This window comes from Rhinatrema bivittatum, chromosome 1 (assembly GCF_901001135.1).
Source record: "Rhinatrema bivittatum chromosome 1, aRhiBiv1.1, whole genome shotgun sequence".
In the NCBI taxonomy this organism is placed as follows: domain Eukaryota; kingdom Metazoa; phylum Chordata; class Amphibia; order Gymnophiona; family Rhinatrematidae; genus Rhinatrema; species Rhinatrema bivittatum.
In genome coordinates this window covers 831,360,966-831,384,671 of record NC_042615.1, presented here as the reverse complement: position 1 = coordinate 831,384,671, position 23,706 = coordinate 831,360,966, and the positions used below count along the sequence as shown (strand labels likewise).

The window sequence follows — 23,706 nt, the reverse complement described above, 5'->3', positions numbered from 1 at the left end:
ACACTGCTGGTAGGATGACTGTTGAGGCCACAATAGCCATTCTGCTAAAGGGCAAACACAATTACAGTGTATGTGAAGGGACATGTGTGTGTGTGTGTAGGAGTTTGTGTGTGAGTGGGGGAGTGAGAGAATGAGAAGAATGTGAGCCCGACAATGTGAAGAACCTCACAATATGGGCAGGGCCACTGAGGCCCCCAAAGAATTAAACCAGTGACTGAGCTGTATAAATTGTGAATATATATATTTAGGATTTCTTAAGCCTTTTGGTTTCTCTTTTCTGTTGAGCTCTTTGTCTGAATTTTGTGTGCTAGTGATGAGTCTCTGAGGCCCTCAGAAAATCTGCATTATTAAGCTACCTATTGGTCACATTCTGCTGACCTTTTTGAGCCAACACATGGAAGGGCCCATCTGCCCTAGGGCTGGAATGCTTAGGAAAGAAGAAAGTGCACAGCATGATTAATGGCTAGGTATTGGCAGGAAAGTCAGACAAAGAACAGATATTCTACATAAACCACCTTAAGAAACCAACACTTCAGTACGGACAGTAATGCAAGACATTCATGATGTTTCAGTGCTCCAGCGCTGAAGTCCTAAGAGTTCGGACTGCTCCACTGTTGGGATTCATGGGACAACCTCAGGGAAGTGAGCAGATTTAGTTTGACATTGTAAATATATATATATATATATATACCAAAAAGCCCCCCAAAACCAAAATGTTTGGGGAGAAAAGCACTATTACTTCTAGTTTTAATTAATCTCAAAAATTACGTAATTCAGTTAAAATCATTATACTTTATTGAAAGTGTAACATAGTATCAATTTAACTTTTTTTTTTTTTTTGGAACATACCAACATCTAATAAAAATATTCTTTATATTTAATTTCAACCTTAATAACAGTGTCCTCAAACATACAGTCTTAGACCCAACTAATATTTACCCTCAACTCTGTCCTACCTCTATTCTCAATCTGTCCTTCGATTACCCGAATAACACCAAAAACTGGATTTTTTCAATGCTATTATTGGTCTTCTTGAGTGGGAAGCACCACTTTATATTTAAACTTATGTATTGTATTAATACTTTAGGATATTGTAATACATTAGAGACTAAGTCATTAAGCTTAGTCTCAAATGATTTTTTTTAGATATTCAAATAGATGATTCTGAAATCCTCTTGACGGTGTATCCCACTTATCTCCTGTTTATTTTTATTAAAACTTAAAAGGCTTGTTTTACCCAAACCACTTGAAAAAGCACTTATATTATGATATAGAAATTACCAAGGAACATTTTTTTTACAAAAAACGTATATGAGCGAAACAAAAAGGTCTTTGTCGGGGTTTTCTTGTGTTCTACGTCAACATTTCCTTCTCAGTCAGCCCGCCATCATTCTTCATTGTTGTCAGCACTTGATACACCATATATTTGGACTTGCACCATTTGATTCGTCCATCTCTGCATTGTGGTGTTTCTTCAGTTATCCTTCATCAGTAGTTATAATGTGCATTAGGATCATGTCTGACAGCTTTATTTAAGTTACAATGTCTGCAGTCTTTGGTTGTGATTGTATAGTTTATGTATAAACTATACAATCACAACCAAAATGTGAAAATGTGAAAAATGTGAAAATGTGAAAAAAAACTATACAATCACAACCAAAATGTGAAAATGTGAAAAATCACAACCAAAATATGAAAAAATGCAAATGCTCAGCAAACAACCATCCTGCAAGCATTCAGCAAACAACCATCTTGAGCAAACAACCATCTTGAGCAAACAACCTTCTTGAGCAAACAACCATCCTGCAAGCGTCCAACAAATGCTCAGCAAATAACCATCCTGCAAGCATTCAGCAAACAACCATCTTGAGCAAACAACCTTCTTGAGCAAACAACCATCCTGCAAGCGTCCAACAAATGCTCAGCAAATAACCATCCTGCAAGCATTCAGCAAACAACCATCTTGAGCAAACAACCATCTTGAGCAAACAACCATCCTGCAAGCGTCCAACAAATGCTCAGCAAACAACCATCCTGCAAGCATTCAGCAAACAACCATCTTGAGCAAACAACCATCCTGCAAGCGTCCAACAAATGCTCAGCAAACAACCATCCTGCAAGCATTCAGCAAACAACCATCCTGAGCAAACAACCATCCTGAGCAAACAATCATCTTGAGCAAACAACCATCCTGCAAGCATTCAGCTATCAACCCTCACTGCAAACATTCAGCAAACACCCTCACTGCAAACATTCAGCAAGTATACAGCAAACAACCATTCTACGCTCATCCAGAGCCCTAACCAATTAATTATTTCTTCCTAATCCCAGCCTTTTCTCCCATCAGTCATCCGCCTATCCACGGCACCAGCCAGTCATCCGCTTATCCACGGCACCAACCATCAGTCATCCGCCTATCCTCGGCACCAGCCATCAGTCATCCGCCTATCCACGGCACCAGCCAGCTAACCATTCACAATGTCTCTAGTACTCCCAATACCAACATTACAACACCGCCTCCCACCTAAAAGATTATCTGCCAGACGAGCCCTCCTCAAGAACTTAAAAACCCTCACCCCCATCTCAATTACTTCAATCACACAGCTTTTAGGCCTCTCCCTCTTCTCACTCTCACTCTTCAATGCACAATCCCTAACAAAAAAATCCCTAATCTTTAATGATTATCTCAACGACGCCAAGCCAGATATTTGTGGAGTAACTGAAACATGGCTCAAGCCCTCAGATACAGCGTTAATAAACCAACTACCTACACATACCTATGACGTCTTCTCACTCCCGAGACTGAAAAAAAGAGGAGGTGGAATCCTTTTGGCTACCAAAAAAAGTCTGAACTTCTCCCAACATCCATTCAGCTCTAACTCAAAACTGGAAGTCGGCTTCTTCACCTCACAACATCTTCAAATCCTTCTTGTCTACGCCCCCCCAGGGTTCCTAGAATCCAATGTCTCTCCTATCCTTGAAATCTCCACCTTGCTCATCAACCTGGATTCTCCAGCAATCATCTTAGGAGACTTCAATCTACATATTGACAACCCCTCACCATCCAACAGCTGTATAACCCTCCTCACAGCCCTATCTGCCATGGGATTCCAACAAATAGTCAATGAACCCACACACAAAGCGGGTCACACCCTGGACTTGATTTTCTTCAACAAAGGGATTACGAACACGTACAACTTGAAGAACAAAAAGGTCCCTTGGTCAGACCACTCTCTTATTTCCACCTCTTTCGCACTGGAAGAAACCAACACTCCTAACATCCCCTCACCTTCATTCCATTACAAAAAGCGATGTTCTCCAGAAGACCTCAACACCCAATTAGTCTCCCTGCTCCCCCTATTAGACTTATCCGACCCTAACGCTGCCATTCGTTCATGGAACAACATAACAGAAAATATAGCCAACAAGCTCTGTCCTTCAATTACAAAAACATCTCACACCAATGCAGCCAACAGACAACCTTGGTTCACCAACGAACTCAGAAAACTTAAACAAACTTTAAGAAAAAAAGAAGCGACCTGGCGTAAAACCCCTTGCGACACCACCATCTCATCATACAAATCCACACTTTACCAGTACAAATCCCTCACCTCAAAATCAAAAAAAGATTTTTACGCATCCAAGATTCACAACCTGGTCTTTGACGCTAAAGCCCTCTTCGCCTATGTCTCCAGCCTCACTCAAACCATACCGCGAGAAATCCCCGGCAATATGGCTCAGTCCAAAGCCGAAGAACTCGCTCAGTTTTTCCAAAATAAAATTTCCAATCTCCTAACACAACTGCCTCCCGACACAGCAGCCCTCCAGACATATCAACAACCTGCACACAAAAATGCCAGCTTAAACACCTTTGAACCTGTAGCCTCCACTGAGATACAAGCCATCCTGAGAAAAATGAAACCTTCATCTCATCCTGCAGACCACATCCCCTCCAAATTACTTCTATCTATTCCAGACACAATAGCCACATCTTTGACAAATATCATCAACTGCTCTCTAGCCCAAGGAATCTGCCCTGATGACCTCAAAATGGCCTCAATCTCACCACTCTTAAAGAAACCTAACCTTGACCCGAAGGAACCCAACAACTTCCGCCCCATAGCTAACCTCCCATTCATCGCCAAGATCATGGAAAAACTAGTGAACTCTCAACTCTCAGATTTCATCGAAGACAACAATCTTCTCTTCACCCCACAACACGGCTTCAGAAAAAATCGAGGCACAGAATCCCTCCTCTCCTCGTTGACAGATTATATCTTAATGGGCCTTGACAAAGGAAACTCATTCCTATTGATCTTGTTAGACCTCTCAGCAGCGTTCGACACGGTCAACCACGCCATCCTCCTAAACCAACTCTCGTCTATAGGAATCAGCGGCACCGTCCTATCCTGGTTCAATACCTTTCTCAATAACAGAGGTTACAAAGTTAAAATCCAAAACAAGGAATCCTCTAGATTTGACTCTGTCATAGGAGTCCCTCAAGGTTCTTCATTATCTCCGACCCTATTTAATATCTATCTTCTTCCTCTCTGCCAACTTCTCACCAACCTCAATCTAAAGTACTTCCTTTATGCAGACGATATCCAAATCATCATCCCCATCAAAGATACATATTCTGAAACTCTTGACTACTGGGAATCATGCCACCTGAAAATCAAACAACTACTAAACAACCTACACCTCATCTTAAACTCTTCTAAGACAGAAATCCTTCTCATTTCTCCGGAAACCAACATCTCCAAAACTACTCTTCCCACCAACCTACCTACCACACAAGTTCGAGACTTAGGAGTGATAATAGACAACCGGCTAAACTTCAAGGCCCATATCAACAAAACAACCAAAGACTGCTTCTATAAACTCCAGGTTCTGAAGAGGATAAGACCTCTTTTCCATGCCCAAGACTTCAGAACGATCATCCAAGCAGTCATTTTTGCAAAATTAGACTACTGCAATTCCCTATTGCTAGGTCTGCCCTCTTCCTACTCCAAACCACTACAGATGGTTCAAAATTCAGCAGCTCGATTACTAACAGGCGCAAGAAAGAGAGACCACATATCCCCCATTCTGAAAGAGTTACATTGGCTACCCGTCCACTTCCGTATCATGTACAAAGCCATTTGTGTCATCTTCAAAACTATTCATCAACGCATCTCCCTCGATCTACAATTCCCCCTCCAAGTATACAACTCGACAAGACCTACCAGAAATGTCTACCGAGGCGCCCTCAAAGTTCCCCCTGCGAAAATGACCAAACACATCACTCTAAGAGATCGTGCCACCTCCACTGCTGGCCCTTCTCTGTGGAATTCCATTCCCACAGATCTCAGACTGGAACCTTGCCTCTTAACTTTCAGGAAAGGACTTAAGACTTGGTTATTCAAGCAAGCTTTCCCAGACACAATCTAATATCACGTCATAGATACAAACCAAGGACTTCAAATATTCAGCCATTAATCATGCCATTTTTACATAGCATTTAATTTATTTGTATACCGTTCAACCGTTTATTCTTTCCTATCTCTTCCTTCTTATCCAAGTTCTGCTACCCTTGTTATTTGTAACTGCTCCTTCGATCACCACAGTTCTAGTTGATGTATTTAATGCACTCCCGTTTCATGTAAACCAGCAAGATATGTGCTCATGATTGCCGGTATATAAAAACCTTAAATAAATAAATAAATAAATAAATAAATAAATAAATAAATAAATAAATCAGTAGTTATAATGTGCATTAGGATCATGTCTGACAGCTTTATTTAAGTTACAATGTCTGCAGTCTTTGGTTGTGATTGTATAGTTTATGTATACATTTTCTTTGTTTGGTAATTTCTATATTACAATATAAGTAGTTTTTCAAGTGGTTTGGGTAAAGCAAGCCTTTTAAGTTTTGATAAAAATAAATGTATATATTTAATATTTGGAATATAAATTGGCTCATTAGTGTTCTTCGTTGTTACCTGGTATTTGTTTATTTACAGAACACTTTAGTTGTTCGGTTTTTGCCTTTTTTATTGTTCAGTAGTATATAGTATATATATCCTCTGGTTTTGATTTCTTGTATCTTATCTTCTATTACATTTCTACTACTTTTCCTTGTTTACATTATACCTTGTTCTTATGTGCATTGCACGTTTTATTAGTCCTAGATTATTACATATACTCAATTTACTCAGACAATAAATGTGAAAATCAGCTAAGTACTGTGTAAATATATTTTCTGTTCATCTGTGGGACTTAAGAAAGAGAACAATTCCAACTACTAACTAGCGACCTTAACCACTCCCTGGCCATGGATTAGTGTGGTCTTTTAAACTCACGATTCATTGACTTACTATTAGTGTGGTGAATTAGAAGTGTATTGGAGGATCTATATCTTAACAAGAAGGATCTTCCCGCAGTGTTCTGGAGTGTTTCTATGTGCTACTATTGAGAATCATCCAGCAGAAAGAGGTTCAGAGAGAGTTCAAGAGGTGTATGCAATTTACAGTATGGAGAAGGTGGTTCTTCTTACCACAAAGAAAAGAGTAGAAAGCATGCCTCCCACAAGGCAGTGGGTGGAGTGTGTGTGGCTGAGCGTTCATAGGAGGTTTGCAGTAGTCTTGAGGAGTCTCCAGATTGGAAGGTCCTATGGCAGGAGAGAGAGAGAGAAATAGATGCTATGCAAAGTGTAAGGAGCTGGAAGGAAGGACAGAACTACCAGACAAAGGATTCCTGGTCTGCCTCTTTAGTCTTTTGGAGTGTCCTGGGGATACTTCAGAAGTGAGTCCTTGAACATCTGACTCCCAGAAACAAGAGTCATCCACGGAGTTGTGAGTACTGAGAGGAAGATCAAGAGAGACTCTGTACTTCTTTTGGGGACAGCAGAGAACTTGTGAAAGAAGGAAGTGAGTACTGATGTTGGCAGAAACTTATAGAGCATAAGATGTTTTCCTGGAGAGTAATTTTGGAGGAATAATTGAACTGTGTAGGTTTTGTGTCTGGAATATCTGCACTTTTACTATGGACTGTATTTTTTAACTTGCTAAAATCTGGATATTTTTCAATTTTTTAAATTCAAAATTTTTTATTGAGTATAAACCAAGAAAAACAACAATAACATTACAAGATCAAAAGAACATATAAGAACATAAGAACATAAGAAATTGCCATGCTGGGTCAGACTAAGGGTCCATCAAGCCCAGCATCCTGTTTCCAACAGAGGCCAAATCAGGCCACAAGAACCTGGCAATTACCCAAACACTAAGAAGATCCCATGCTACGGATGCAAATAATAGCAGTGGCTATTCCCTAAGTAAACTTGATTAATAGCCGTTAATGGACTTCTCCAAGAACTTATCCAAACCTTTTTTAAACCCAGCTACACTAACTGCACTAACCACATCCTCTGCAACAAATTCCAGAGCTTTATTGTGCGTTGAGTGAAAAAGAATTTTCTCCAATTAGTCTTAAACGTACTACTTGCTAACTTCATGGAATGCCCCCTAGTCCTTCTATTATTCGAAAGTGTACATAACCGTTTCACATCTACTCATTCAAGACCTCTCATGATCTTAAAGACCTATCATATCCCCCCTCAGCTGTCTCTTCTCCAAGCTGAACAGCCCTAACCTCTTCAACCTTTCCTCACAGGGGAGCTGTTCCATCCCCTTTATCATTTTGGTTGCCCTTCTCTGTACCTTCTCCATCACAACTATATCTTTTTTGAGATGTGGCGACCAGAATTGTACACAGTATTCAAGGTGTAGTCTCATCATGGAGCGATAGAGGCATTATGATATTTTTCCGTTTTATTAACTATTCCCTTCCTAATAATTCTTAACATTCTGTTTGCTTTTTTGACTGCTGCAGCACACTGAGCCGACGATTTTAAAGTATTATCCAATATGATGCCTAGATCTTTTTCCTGGGTGGTAGCTCCTAATATGGAACCTAACATTGTGTAACTACAGCAAGGGTTATTTTTCTCTATATGCAACACCTTGCACTTGTCCACATAAAATTTCATCTGCCATTTGGATGCCCAATCTTCCAGTCTTTCAAGGTCCTCCTGTAATGTATCACAATCAGCTTGTTATTTAACTACTCTGAATAATTTTGATTCATCCGCAAATCTGATAACCTCACCCGTCGTATTCCTTTCCAGATCATTTATATATATATATTGAAAAGTACTGGTCCAAGTACAGCTCCCTGAGGCACTCCACTGTTTATCCTTTTCCACTGAGAAAATTGACCATTTAATCCTACTCTCTGTTTCCTGTCTTTTAACCAGTTTGTAATCCACGAAAGGACATTGCCACATATCCCATGACTTTTTAATTTTCTTAGAAGCCTCTCATGAGGGACTTTGTCAAACACCTTCTGATGATCCAAATACACTACATCTACCGCTTTCCCTATATCTACATGTTTATTAACCCCTTAAAAAAAATGAAGCAGATTTGTTAGGCAAGACTTCCCTTGGGTAAATCCATGTTGACTGTGTTCCATTAAACCATGTCTTTCTATATGCTCTACGATTTTGATCTTGAGAATAGTTTCCACTATTTTTCCTGGCACTGAAGTCAGGCTCACTGGTCTATAGTTACCCGGATCGCCCCTGGAGCCTTTTTTAAATATTGGGGTTACATTGGCCACCCACCAGTCTTCAGGTACAATGGATGATTTTAATGATAAGTTTCAAATTTTAACTAATAGATCAGACATTTCATTTTTTAGTTCCTTCAGTACCCTAGGATGCATAGCATCCGGTCCAGGTGATTTGCTACTCTTTAATTCGTCAATCTGGCCTACTACAATCAACATTACACTGATTGGCCTACTACAATCAACCTTACACTATAAGAACAAGTTAAATTCATCCGATTACCAAGGATATAAAAGAAACAAGTAATGGGAGTCACACCTGAGTAAGACAGAATCACGTCCCACATTTTCCTTCAAGTGGGACCATGACTGTGTTTCACCGAGGCAGCCAACTCATATTTAGATTACAGGCAAATAGTGTTCCACCACCTATTCACATCCAAACAGAACTGTCCTTCCAGTGATGCAAAATAAGCTGAGGTGCATGAAGTCCAGAAGACGCTTATTCTGGTGCAATAGCCCCACATCCAAAGCAAGAGATTTCCAAAGAACACGTTTGTAAGAAAGAGATGTCCTGAAATGTAATGTTTCACATATACGCTCCCAGACTTTGTCTGAGTAACTTTGCAACTTAGTACAGAAAAACAGTAATTGGGAAAGTGAACCTACCGATACATTACATGACCAACATAGGGTATCATTGGAGGGCACACATTTAGCAATTTTGACAGTCGTCCATAGTAGCCCCATTTTCCAAGTACATGTTTTTCTGTTTGGAGCACCAACCTCTGTGTTGACAGTGTTTTATTTTTGGAAGGTTACCTCTGCCCAGTTTGGCCTGGCAGGTATTCCTGCCCCCAATTCAACAAGACCCGGAGAACTCTCTCCCCCACTCTGGTTGGGCAAAACTAGTGCTCTCCAGGGCAGGGAAGGTGACCTCTGGCCAAGGGGGAGTTACATTAGCTTCCACCATGAAGAATGAACTCCATTTTTACAGCATGAGTAAAGAAAATGTAACCTTACATTTTAGCTTGAATATTTTACTTACTGGACTTGCTAGTTTGAAAGCTTAACCATTTTGGATGATGTCTAAGACCCACTGGTCTGTAGTTTTGAGGACATCAGTAGCCCATCACTGTTGGCTACCTGAGAAGGAAGAAGGCCATGTTGTACCATGTCTCATTTTTCAAGCTCCCCAAAAGAGCTGCATTCTTCTGCCCTTAAAATGTAACTTACAGAGGCCACACATCTGCTGCCCAATGTCTGAGCCACAGAGGTTGCCTTGCGGCTACTGATATGGCGGGAAACCTTGATGAAAGCCTAATTAGGCTGTATAGTCTAACTGCTAGGAAAGCTATGGCTGATGCCACCTTTGCATGCTCGTCCCCTCTTGGCAGTGGCTGAACCCAGCAGAAGAGGGCTGTAGGTACATGATTTAAGCAGACTGTCCCCTGAATAGTGGAGCATGCCCCGGTGGGCCGCTTAGTGTTGGCGGCAGCGGCCTCCATGCCTGCAGAGCTTCCGTCAGGGGGCATCATCAGCCCCATCAGTGCCCTGAGTCTGGGCCTTAGCTCTCGCTAAGGAGGAGGCACAACGTTGCCGTGTCAGCGGGGCCTGCCCGCCCCCTTCGCCGGAGAGGCGTGAAACAGCATAGGCGCCTCCCCTCATCGGCTCAGGTTGTGTCTCTCCCTTCCGGAGGCGGGCAGTAGGCCTCCCACTGTTGCCTCATCGCTGGCTCCGTGCTGCAAGAACCACTGCTCCTGTGCCGTGGCAAAAAAAAGCAAACTAAACAGTATGGAGGCTTATTTATTTATTTATTGGTTTTATATACCATCATTCAGTATTCTCATCACAACGGTTAAAAGTATAAAACATTAAACAAAACACGTAGGCTTACAGCTTGCCTCCTCCCACAGCAACAGGCAGTCAGCTCATCCGGGAGCCTGTTAATCCAAGGCTTTGCCTGCATCCGGTGCACCTTCACTCCTGATCATCTCTGAGCGTTTGGAATCAAAAGAAAATGTTCAGAGACATTTTATTCATTTATTTATTTATGTAAGAATAGGGGATTTAAAAAAAAAATCTTTATTGGTTTTAATTGTTAGGCATTGTCTGCTGTTTTGAAATTTTTATTGGTGTTTGGGAAATTTTTTAAGCATTTTATATGAAATTTAAATTTTTGGATATTGTATTTCCTAACTGTTTGACATATGTGTAGTGGGTCCCCCATTCTCTGTGCTTTAGCCTTAACTAGGAGTGCTAGAGGTCCAGGTGAGTTCTGGACGGGGAGAAAGAATAAACAATAGGTCTTAGATGCATAAGTGCACTGTAAGTTATAAATGGACTTTTGAAAATTGCTGCATTAGTATGTTACATTTACACGTGTAACTTCTTTGAAAAGTACCTGGTAAGTGAGCACATGAGCAGCAGCACAATAGCAGAATGTGTGTCTGTGTCTGAGCCACTGGTTGGCAGTGAGGTTGCCTCATCACTTGGCAACTTGTTCAAGAACTGATTGGTTAGCAAAAGACTTTAACACCAGCTCAGGAATTCAGGATATATATCTATATCTATATATATATAAACATAGAAACAAAGAAATGACGGCAGAAGAAGACCAAACGGCCCATCCAGTCTGCCCAGCAAGCTTTCTCACTTTTTTTCTCTCACATACTTATCTGTTTCTCTTGGCTTTTAGTAACCTTTTTTATTCTATTTCCCTTCCACCCCCATCATTAATGTAGAGAGCAGTGTTGGAACTGCATCTAAGTGAAATAGCTTAATTTAGTTAGGGGTATTAACCACCGCAATAAGCAAGCTACACCCATGCTTATCTGTTTATCCAGACTATGTAATTCAGTCCTTGTTGATTGTTGCCTGAATATAGATCCACCTTTTTTCATTCCCCCCTGCCGTTGAAGCAGAGAGCTATGCTGGATATGCGTGAAGTGTCAAACTTTCTCCCCTGCTGTTGAAGCAGAGAGCTATGCTGGATATGTGTGAAGTGTCAAACTTCCTCCCCTGCCGTTGAAGCAGAAAGCCATGTTGGCTTTGCATTGAAAGTGAAGTATCAGTCTTGCTTCCCTGCCGTTGAAGCAGAGAGCTATGCTGAATATGCGTGAAGTGTCAAACTTTCTCCCCTGCCGTTGAAGTAGAGAGCTATGCTGGATATGTGTGAAGTGTAAGATTTTCTCCGAGAGAGACCGAGTCTCAAAAAAGATAAAAACAGGATGGAAGCATCCCAGAGAAAGGTAACCAAAATAGTGAGAGGTCTGTATCAAAAGCCATATGAGACAGAAAGACCTGAATATGTATCCTCTGGAGGAATGGCGAGAGAGGGGAGATACAATGCAGACCTTTACATTCCTGAGAGGCGTTAACACCTTTTCCATGGAAAGCAATCTGTAGAACTAGGACCTTGATAGGAAACTCCGAGGGGATAGGAACAGTGTTAGGAAATATTTCTCCAGGGGTGCCGGCTGCATGGAAGGCCTTCCTGGAAGAGGCGATGGAGTTTAAAAGGGTGTGGGATAAACACAGAGGTGACCTGCATGGCAACCTGCATGGAGCAGCAGTTATTGCCCTAAAAGAAATGAAACAAACAAAAACTTGCTGGGCAAACTGAATGGACCCCTTGGGTCTTTTTCTGCTGTCATTTCCTGTGTTAACCAGGCTTGTGAGGGGCGCGGAGCCAACCAGTTGAATGGATGGAAGGGGGTGGGGGCTGCAGTTCAGTTTGCTCCTCCCTGGTCCGGGGCGTGCTCTCCTTAATTATTCAGGAAAAATGGGGAATTTCTGTGGAGATATTTTGGCGCCAGGTCACATGATGGTCCTCTCCAGGGTCGGCTTGCCGTGAACGTGTGCTGCACAGAAAGCCCACGAGGGTGTCGGGCGTATAACCCGTGGGCCTATTTTTATAAAAAAATATCCCCCGGGCTGATATTTCCCTCCAATCCGCCCCCGGTCCCTCCTTCCGCTGGGATGGTTGTTTTACTGCTGCAGCCGAGACCAATGCGCGTACTCTGGGGGCCTGGAACAAACTTATCTTGAGCATCTGCTGGGAGCGGATATTAATTCAGAGAAATATTTTATGCCCTTCAAGCCTGAATCAGGGGGTCTTCGGTTCAGAAATGATCAAATTCTCGATTTCTGAATGGAGGGGAAAGGAAGAGAAAAGCTTTCTTATACCCTTAATTATGGGATCCCAATCTCAGCTTTCCCGAGACCTAATTTCTGACAATCTTCGTGCTGAATTCGTCCTTATGAAGCCGGCGTATTACAGAACCTTCTTCCCCAGCTGAAAATACTTCCCCCTTCTTTAAAGGGATCAGTCACTTCCCCGTATAAAATCGACAAAGACGTCATTTGAGTTATCTAAGGCAGTGGTCCCCAACCCTGTCCTGGGGGCCCACCAGCCAGTCGGGTTTTCAGGATACCCACAATGAATATGCATGAGAGAAAATTTGCATGCACTGCCTCCATAACATGCAAATTTTCTCTCATGCATATTCATTGTGGGTATCCTGAAAACCCGACTGGCTGGTGGGCTCCCAGGACAGGGTTGGGGATCACTGATCTGTAGATTGATAAGGATTTTCTAACTCAGCTCTGAACTTTGCTCTTTTTGAATATTTAGATGTTTGGAAAGGAAAGGGCTCAGCTTACCATTGTGCGATTGAAGTGCAATTGTCCTCTATGTCTCTATTCTTTTGAAATGCCCAGAAAGCCTGATGCAGGAAATTGAAAGAACTGGGTGAAAACTGCTCGTCTGATCATAGGTAGATGGACTCTGAGTGCTAGGGCCTGGCAGAACAAGTGTAAGGTCAATTATTTTTTTCAGTTGAATGCATTGGATCTGCTACAAGGCTGGATCAAGTGATTTACAAAATGGCAGCCGCTGCCGTTTCAACCGCCAAACTCGATCTTTCCTCGACCCTCGTAAAAGAAGATATTACATTCTTTGCCGCACAAAGAGTTTCCATTGAGCCCTTTTGTGTGACGTCTGTGTAACTTTGGCCTTTTCGTTTGACCCCTTTTCACCTGGCAAACAAGGGCAGCAGCTTGTGCCGCTATCTGACACCATGCGTTTGCTGCCACGAGCCCCTCGGCGTCGCTTCGTTTCAGGCGTCATGGCTTATTAAAAAAAAAAACAAAAAAAACATGAAAATAAAACGAAAAAAAAAACCCCACGAAAATAAAACGAAAAAAAAAAAACTCATGAAAATAAAACAAAAAAAAACAACAACACGAAAATAAAACGAAAAAAACCCCCCCACGAAAATAAAACGAAAAAAAAATATGAAAAAAAACCCCCCAGCTTGCCTCTAGCATTCAACAATGCATGGCCATTCCTTTCCTTTAATCTGGACTGAACAGAGAGGTTTCCTTCAGCCTTACCTTACCAGAGACATCAACGAGGCTAGTCCTTGAAATAAGGTTTCTTAAATAAAAAAAAAAGCAATGGCAGGTAAGCTTTCCCAGCATACGTCGTGTCGGAAGCTGAGGAACTCTGACAGAGAAACTTTCCTTTTCCTTTTACTGAATAAAGATTAGCAGGAAAACATTTTCTCTCTCGTACTTGTTCTACCGGAGCCTCTGCCGTGAGGGAGAGCCGCAATGGTACGAGCTGGCTTCACAAACCTTTATGCCGGAGCAGGCCCCGGAGCTTCAGCCTTTTTTTTTTTTAATCTTAAAACGGCAAAGAAAATTCAAATCAAACACATAATGAGTGGGTAAACGAAATCCTGCCAGACCTGCAGAGGGGCCTTCCCGTCAGCTGGAGGCAGAGGATACTGCGTTCCCGTTAGGGCTGCGGGCCTGGGATGAAGTGGGAGTGACGGTGTCACACGTTTATGTATAAAAAGCCATCGCTCAGCTGGGAGTGGGACGAAGCCCAGCCTCCTGGACTGGTGTGGCGGGAAGACAAAGAAGCCGGGGTTTTCTCTCTTGCTGTGCCGCCCGCGTGCGGCGGCGATGGGGCCGCGGGGAACGTCGCTGGTCTGCTGGGGGAGAGGTGGGGGGATAAACCTGGGGAAGGGGCTTACAGCAGGGGCTTTTACCTTGCAAAGGGGCCTCCCTCGAGCTTGGCTCCACCGGTCCCCCCACACAGTAATGAGACATCGCTGCCACTTTGCTTTGCTCTTAAATCTGTTTTATTGGTTTTGCTTGCTCTGTCAGGATCCTGTCAGGCAGAAGGGGAGGGCAGGGGAGATCCTCCAGGCTGGGGGGGACCTCCGCGTGGCCGCGCCTCCGTACTCGACACCTCCCGGCATCAGGTCCGGGCCCCAGGACTTCTGATCCCCTGCCGCCTGCCGCTCTCGCGTCCGTCCACACCCGTTCGCGCTCTGATGCCCTCCTACGAGCGCCTATAAGGCTGATCGTGCAGGGGGCGCCAAGGACCTGAAGAATGAGAAGGCAAAGCTGGTGAGCGGGAGGTGGAGGTCTGGGGCAGCTCAGCTCCCGGGGGCTGGAGCGCGCCATCGTCCTCTTCGCTGCCCGTCAGCACCAGGTTCCTCAGCTCTGGCATCCCTGCAAAGGGCAGGTAGTCAGCCCCTGTGGAACAAGGAAAAGAGACGGGAGAAAGGCATTTCACCACCGCGCCTTAGGGGGCAGAGGAGGAAGGGGAGGAGAGGGGAGGAGGTCGGGGAGGGAGAGGAGGGGAGCCGGCTTAAGCCATCGGGTCGGCTTCGGTTTTGGGACCGGACATGGAACCCTGTACCGAGCGCCCTGCACATAACATAATTTAAATTTCCTATCCCAGTTTGCCAAGCGCAGGAGCCCAGCGGGCGGCCACGGAAGAGCTGGGACTCATTTACCCTACGGGGAGTGCGCGGCACACGCCTGCTTCCCATCCCGAGCAACAGGATTGGGCGAGAAATACATTCATTTAAATAAGTAACTAAATTGGGGCAGGTTGGTGCTGGAAAAAAAAACCCCAACAGGCCTGAGCTGAGGCATTCTGGGAAGGTGCAGGCTCCGTGCAGGGATCTGCGGTGCGCCGGCGGCGGGAGCTGTCCTGGGGCAGGGCAGGCTTTTCAGGCGTGCGACCCGGGCAGCTGCACAGGGCGCCGAGCGGAAGGGGGTGCCTCTACCCCCCCTTCCCTCCTGTGCCCTTCGGAGGATGCACTGTGCGGGAGGAGGAAGAGGAGAAGGGAGAACAAGAGCGGGAGACTGCGCACTGGGCCTGAGAGGGGAACGCTGGACCCTGTGCAGTAGCTTTTCCCGGAGGTCTTGATATTGCTGTTACTGAGGTGACAACAGAACCTGGATTTTTTTTTTTTTTTTCAAATGGAGGCCAGTAAGAGGAAAGGTTCCTCCTTCAGCCCTCCCAGCTCTTTAGGAGATTGTCCTCAACTAATGCAGGGTGCGTTTCTTTTAATATATACAGTAAATTATTGGGTTTCTTGATTCTACTCCCAAAAATCACAGATTACACAATCAGCACTGTGGCATGATTTCTAACACATATTTCAATCCCTAAAGATATAACGAAAGCAAGGGTATAACATATCTGCGTGGGGTAACCTGCATGGAGCGGCAGTTACTACCCTTAACAGAAGGCATGGGGTAACCTGCATGGAGCGGCAGTTACTACCCTTAACAGAAGGCATGGGGGTAACCTGCATGGAGCGGCAGTTACTACCCTTAACAGAAGGCATGGGGTAACCTGCATGGAGCGGCAGTTACTACCCTTAACAGAAGGCATGGGGTAACCTGCATGGAGCGGCAGTTACTACCCTTAACAGAAGGCATGGGGGTAACCTGCACAGAGCGGCAGTTACTTCCCTTAACAGAATCATGGGTTCCCAGTACTTACAGGATCAGTCCAGAGAAGTGGGTTGTGTATCCCTACCAGAAGATGGAGTCAGAGAACCAAAGCTTTGGGCACTGCTATGAATTCTAGAGTGCCACCTTCAGTCCCTCAGTACTTCTCTGACTCCAGCAGATGGTAGAGATACACTCCTCCAGTTTTTAGTTTAGATTTTTAAGTTAGAATTTTTCCTTGTAGTTGCGGCGCTTCCTGAGGTGTTAGGCACCTTCGTGGGCCATCCCTCAGTGGAAGCCGGGCGTCCGGGGGATTGGAAATCCCTGTCTGGGTCTCGCCTGCCACAGGTCGGTGGGTGAAGACCAAGGGCTCCTGGTTACTCACCACCGACACTGCTACAGCTGCTCCCTCCATCCCTGCTTCAGCATCTTGGCAGATTTTAAAACCTGCGCGCAGGCGCAGATTTGTTTGCGCAACCCGGTGCGAACAAATCTAGGCCCGATTTTATAACATGCGCGCGGTTATAAAATCCAGGGTCGGCGCGAGCAAGGGGGTGCACAATTGTGCAACTTGCGCACGCTGAACCGCACAGCCTGCCTCCGTTCCCTCAGAGGCCGCACCGAAATCCCTCCTCCATCTCTCTCTAAATATATATATATATATATCCCAGTTCTTCTTCAACCCCTCGACTGGTTCTGCCTCCAACACCTTCCCTTGGGAGGCGGCTCCATTATATATATCTATATATCTATATATAAGAACAGAAAGCCAGAGATAAGCCTGGGTCACATCGGCCTTCATATTCTGTTTGCAGTAGGTAGAAGAGAAGATGGAGAGGTAAAGATGAGTTGGATTTGAGAGGTGGGTAGAGGGAGGGAGATGATAGGAAGGGGGCGGGAGGAGAGAAGGAGACGAGAGGGAGATAATAGGGAGGAGGCGGGAGGAGTGAGGGGGACGATAGGGAGGAGGCGGGAGGAGTGAGGGAGATGATAGGAGGGAGGAGGTGGGAGATGATAGGAAGGAGGTGGGAGGAGAGAGGGAGACGATGGGGTGGAGGTGGAAGGAGAGAGGGAGATGATGGGGAGGAGGCGAGAGGAGAGAGGGAGGAGGAGGGTTAGAGTTTGGAAGTTGGATACATTCTGAAGTGAAAAAGAGACCCAACTCTAACGTGGACCCTGCCAATCTCAGTCTAATACAGATTGTGGCATGGACTCGTTTCCTCGCAGCATAATTCTCCCTAGGGTAGGTGGCTTCTTCTTCTCCAGTATATTTTGTGGGGATTCTCTATCCCACTGACTTTTCCTTGGTGTAGGAGGGCTTGATCTATTCCAGCACCCTATGTCCTAGGGCAGGTAGACCTCTTGTATGTCATTCCATATTACTGTAGGTAGGTGGCATTCTCTAGGCCAGTACTCATTGCCCTAAGGCAGTTGGGCTTGTTCTATCCCAGTATAACTTCTGATAGGGCAGGTGGGCTTGCTCTGTCCCAGTATAACATCTGATAGGGCAGGTGGGCTTGCTCTATCCCAGTATAATTTCTCATAGGGCAGGTGGGCTTGCTCTATCCCAGTATAACTTCTGATAGGGCAGGTGGGCTTGCTCTATCCCAGTATAACATCTGATAGGGCAGGTGGGCTTGCTCTATCCCAGTATAACTTCTGATAGGGTAGGTGGGCTTGCTCTATCCCAGTATAACTTCTGATAGGGCAGGTGGGCTTGCTCTATCCCAGTATAACTTCTGATAGGGTAGGTGGGCTTGCTCTATCCCAGTATAACTTCTGATAGGGCAGGTGGGCTTGCTCTATCCCAGTATAACTTCTGATAGGGCAGGTGGACTTGCTCTATCCCAGTATAACTTCTGATAGGGCAGGTGGGCTTGCTCTATCCCAGTATAACTTCTGATAGGGCAGGTGGACTTGCTCTATCCCAGTATAACTTCTGATAGGGCAGGTGGGCTTGCTCTATGCCAGTATAACTTCTGATAGGGCAGGTGGGCTTGCTCTATCCCAGTATAACTTCCCATAGGGCAGGTGGGCTTGCTCTATCCCAGTATAACTTCCCATAGGGCAGGTGGGCTTGCTCTATCCCAGTATAACATCTGATAGGGCAGGTGGGCTTGCTCTATCCCAGTATAACTTCTGATAGGGTAGGTGGGCTTGCTCTATCCCAGTATAACTTCTGATAGGGCAGGTGGGCTTGCTCTATCCCAGTATAACTTCTGATAGGGCAGGTGGACTTGTTCTATCCCAGTATAACATCTGATAGGGCAGGTGGGCTTGCTCTATCCCAGTATAACTTCTGATAGGGCAGGTGGGCTTGCTCTATCCCAGTATAACTTCTGATAGGGCAGGTGGGCTTGCTCTATCCCAGTATAACTTCTCATAGGGCAGGTGGGCTTGCTCTATCCCAGTATAACTTCTGATAGGGCAGGTGGGCTTGCTCTATCCCAGTATAACTTCTGATAGGGCAGGTGGGCTTGCTCTATCCCAGTATAACTTCTGATAGGGCAGGTGGGCTTGCTCTATCCCAGTATAACTTATGATAGAGCAGGTGGGCTTGCTCTATCCCAGTATAACTTCTGATAGAGCAGGTGGGCTTGCTCTATCCCAGTATAACTTCTGATAGGGCAGGTGGGCTTGCTCTATCCCAGTATAACTTCTCATAGGGCAGGTGGGCTTGCTCTATCCCAGTATAACTTCTGATAGGGCAGGTGGGCTTGCTCTATCCCAGTATAACTTCTGATAGGGCAGGTGGGCTTGCTCTATCCCAGTATAACTTCTGATAGGGCAGGTGGGCTTGCTCTATCCCAGTATAACTTCTCATAGGGCAGGAGGGCTTGCTCTATCCCAGTATAACTTCTGATAGGGCAGGTGGGCTTGCTCTATCCCAGTATAACTTCTGATAGGGCAGGTGGGCTTGCTCTATCCCAGTATAACTTCTGATAGGGCAGGTGGGCTTGCTCTATCCCAGTATAACTTCTGATAGGGCAGGTGGGCTTGCTCTATCCCAGTATAACTTCTGATAGGGCAGGTGGGCTTGCTCTATCCCAGTATAACTTCTGATAGGGCAGGTGGGCTTGCTCTATCCCAGTATAACTTCTGATAGGGCAGGTGGGCTTGCTCTATCCCAGTATAACTTCCGATAGGGCAGGTGGGCTTGCTCTATCCCAGTATAACTTCTGATAGGGCAGGTGGGCTTGCTCTATCCCAGTATAACTTCTGATAGGGCAGGTGGGCTTGCTCTATCCCAGTATAACTTCTGATAGGGCAGGTGGGCTTGTTCTATCCCAGTATAACATCTGATAGGGCAGGTGGGCTTGCTCTATCCCAGTATAACTTCTCATAGGGCAGGTGGGCTTGCTCTATCCCAGTATAACTTATGATAGAGCAGGTGGGCTTGCTCTATCCCAGTATAACTTATGATAGAGCAGGTGGGCTTGCTCTATCCCAGTATAACTTCTGATAGGGCAGGTGGGCTTGCTCTATCCCAGTATAACTTCTGATAGGGCAGGTGGGCTTGCTCTATCCCAGTATAACTTCTCATAGGGCAGGTGGGCTTGCTCTATCCCAGTATAACTTCTCATAGGGCAGGTGGGCTTGCTCTATCCCAGTATAACTTCTGATAGAGCAGGTGGGCTTGCTCTATCCCAGTATAACTTCTGATAGGGCAGGTGGGCTTGCTCTATCCCAGTATAACTTCTGATAGGGCAGGTGGGCTTGCTCTATCCCAGTATAACTTCTGATAGGGCAGGTGGGCTTGCTCTATCCCAGTATAACTTCTGATAGGGCAGGTGGGCTTGCTCTATCCCAGTATAACATCTGATAGGGCAGGTGGGCTTGCTCTATCCCAGTATAACTTCTGATAGGGCAGGTGGGCTTGCTCTGTCCCAGTATAACTTCCCATAGGGCAGGTGGGCTTGCTCTATCCCAGTATAACTTCTCATAGGGCAGGTGGGCTTGCTCTATCCCAGTATAACTTCTCATAGGGCAGGTGGGCTTGCTCTATCCCAGTATAACATCTGATAGGGCAGGTGGGCTTGCTCTATCCCAGTATAACCTCTGATAGGGCAGGTGGGCTTGCTCTATCCCAGTATAACTTCTGATAGGGCAGGTGGGCTTGCTCTATCCCAGTATAACTTCTGATAGGGCAGGTGGGCTTGCTCTATCCCAGTATAACTTCTGATAGGGCAGGTGGGCTTGCTCTAGTCCCAGTATAACTTCTGATAGGGCAGGTGGGCTTGTTCTATCCCAGTATAACCTCTGATAGGGCAGGTGGACTTGCTCTATCCCAGTATAACATCTGATAGGGCAGGTGGGCTTGCTCTATCCCAGTATAACTTCTGATAGGGCAGGTGGACTTGCTCTATCCCAGTATAACTTCTGATAGGGCAGGTGGGCTTGCTCTATCCCAGTATAACTTCTGATAGGGCAGGTGGGCTTGCTCTATCCCAGTATAACCTCTGATAGGGCAGGTGGGCTTGCTCTATCCCAGTATAACTTCTGATAGGGCAGGTGGGCTTGCTCTATCCCAGTATAACTTCTGATAGGGCAGGTGGGCTTGCTCTATCCCAGTATAACTTCTGATAGGGCAGGTGGGCTTGCTCTATCCCAGTATAACTTCTGATAGGGCAGGTGGGCTTGCTCTATCCCAGTATAACTTCTGATAGGGCAGGTGGGCTTGCTCTATCCCAGTATAACATCTGATAGGGCAGGTGGGCTTGCTCTATCCCAGTATAACTTCTGATAGGGGCAGGTGGGCTTGCTCTATCCCAGTATAACATCTGATAGGGCAGGTGGGCTTGCTCTATCCCAGTATAACTTCTGATAGGGCAGGTGGGCTTGCTCTATCCCAGTATAACTTCTGATAGGGCAGGTGGGCTTGCTCTATCCCAGTATAACTTCTGATAGGGCAGGTGGGCTTGCTCTATCCCAGTATAACATCTGATAGGGCAGGTGGGCTTGCTCTATCCCAGTATAACATCTGATAGGGCAGGTGGGCTTGCTCTATCCCAGTATAACTTCTGATAGGGCAGGTGGGCTTGCTCTATCCCAGTATAACATCTGATAGGGCAGGTGGGCTTGCTCTATCCCAGTATAACATCTGATAGGGCAGGTGGGCTTGCTCTATCCCAGTATAACTTCTGATAGGGCAGGTGGGCTTGCTCTATCCCAGTATAACTTCCCATAGGGCAGGTGGGCTTGCTCTATCCTAGTATAACTTCTGATAGGGCAGGTGGGCTTGCTCTATCCCAGTATAACATCTGATAGGGCAGGTGGGCTTGCTCTATCCCAGTATAACATCTGATAGGGCAGGTGGGCTTGCTCTATCCCAGTATAACATCTGATAGGGCAGGTGGGCTTGCTCTATCCCAGTATAACTTCTCATAGGGCAGGTGGGCTTGCTCTATCCCAGTATAACATCTGATAGGGCAGGTGGGCTTGCTCTATCCCAGTATAACTTCTGATAGGGCAGGTGGGCTTGCTCTATCCCAGTATAACATCTGATAGGGCAGGTGGGCTTGCTCTATCCCAGTATAACTTCTGATAGGGCAGGTGGGCTTGCTCTATCCCAGTATAACATCTGATAGGGCAGGTGGGCTTGCTCTATCCCAGTATAACATCTGATAGGGCAGGTGGGCTTGCTCTATCCCAGTATAACATCTGATAGGGCAGGTGGGCTTGCTCTATCCCAGTATAACTTCTGATAGGGCAGGTGGGCTTGCTCTATCCCAGTATAACTTCTGATAGGGCAGGTGGGCTTGCTCTATCCCAGTATAACTTCTGATAGGGCAGGTGGGCTTGCTCTATCCCAGTATAACTTCTGATAGGGCAGGTGGGCTTGCTCTATCCCAGTATAACATCTGATAGGGCAGGTGGGCTTGCTCTATCCCAGTATAACTTCTGATAGGGCAGGTGGGCTTGCTCTATCCCAGTATAACATCTGATAGGGCAGGTGGGCTTGCTCTATCCCAGTATAACTTCTGATAGGGCAGGTGGGCTTGCTCTATCCCAGTATAACATCTGATAGGGCAGGTGGGCTTGCTCTATCCCAGTATAACTTCTGATAGGGCAGGTGGGCTTGCTCTATCCCAGTATAACATCTGATAGGGCAGGTGGGCTTGCTCTATCCCAGTATAACTTCTGATAGGGCAGGTGGGCTTGCTCTATCCCAGTATAACTCTGATAGGGCAGGTGGGCTTGCTCTATCCCAGTATAACATCTGATAGGGCAGGTGGGCTTGCTCTATCCCAGTATAACATCTGATAGGGCAGGTGGGCTTGCTCTATCCCAGTATAACATCTGATAGGGCAGGTGGGCTTGCTCTATCCCAGTATAACATTTGATAGGGCAGGTGGGCTTGCTCTATCCCAGTATAACATCTGATAGGGCAGGTGGGCTTGCTCTATCCCAGTATAACTTCTGATAGGGCAGGTGGGCTTGCTCTATCCCAGTATAACATCTGATAGGGCAGGTGGGCTTGCTCTATCCCAGTATAACATTCTGATAGGGCAGGTGGGCTTGCTCTATCCCAGTATAACATCTGATAGGGCAGGTGGGCTTGCTCTATCCCAGTATAACTTCTGATAGGGCAGGTGGGCTTGCTCTATCCCAGTATAACATCTGATAGGGCAGGTGGGCTTGCTCTATCCCAGTATAACTTCTGATAGGGCAGGTGGGCTTGCTCTATCCCAGTATAACATTCGATAGGGCAGGTGGGCTTGCTCTATCCCAGTATAACTTCTGATAGGGCAGGTGGGCTTGCTCTATCCCAGTATAACATCTGATAGGGCAGGTGGGCTTGCTCTATCCCAGTATAACTTCTGATAGGGCAGGTGGGCTTGCTCTATCCCAGTATAACTTCTGATAGGGCAGGTGGGCTTGCTCTATCCCAGTATAACATCTGATAGGGCAGGTGGGCTTGCTCTATCCCAGTATAACTTCTGATAGGGCAGGTGGGCTTGCTCTATCCCAGTATAACTTCTGATAGGGCAGGTGGGCTTGCTCTATCCCAGTATAACTCTGATAGGGCAGGTGGGCTTGCTCTATCCCAGTATAACATCTGATAGGGCAGGTGGGCTTGCTCTATCCCAGTATAACTTCTGATAGGGCAGGTGGGCTTGCTCTATCCCAGTATAACTTCTGATAGGGCAGGTGGGCTTGCTCTATCCCAGTATAACTCTGATAGGGCAGGTGGGCTTGCTCTATCCCAGTATAACTTCTGATAGGGCAGGTGGGCTTGCTCTATCCCAGTATAACTTCTGATAGGGCAGGTGGGCTTGCTCTATCCCAGTATAACTTCTGATAGGGCAGGTGGGCTTGCTCTATCCCAGT

At 45.7% G+C, this 23,706-nt stretch overlaps 1 protein-coding gene across 1 annotated transcript in view; it reads right to left on the bottom strand.

Annotated features, from left to right (window-relative positions):
- Window positions 1–14,750: 14,750 nt before the first annotated feature.
- The window catches only part of FAM221B (family with sequence similarity 221 member B), a gene marked incomplete in the record, with an annotated part of 26,569 nt that continues 17,613 nt past the window's right edge, over window positions 14,751–23,706 (bottom strand). The window contains 1 exon segment of the mRNA XM_029583017.1: window positions 14,751–15,162. Within this exon segment, the coding sequence (XP_029438877.1) occupies window positions 14,966–15,162 (197 nt within the window).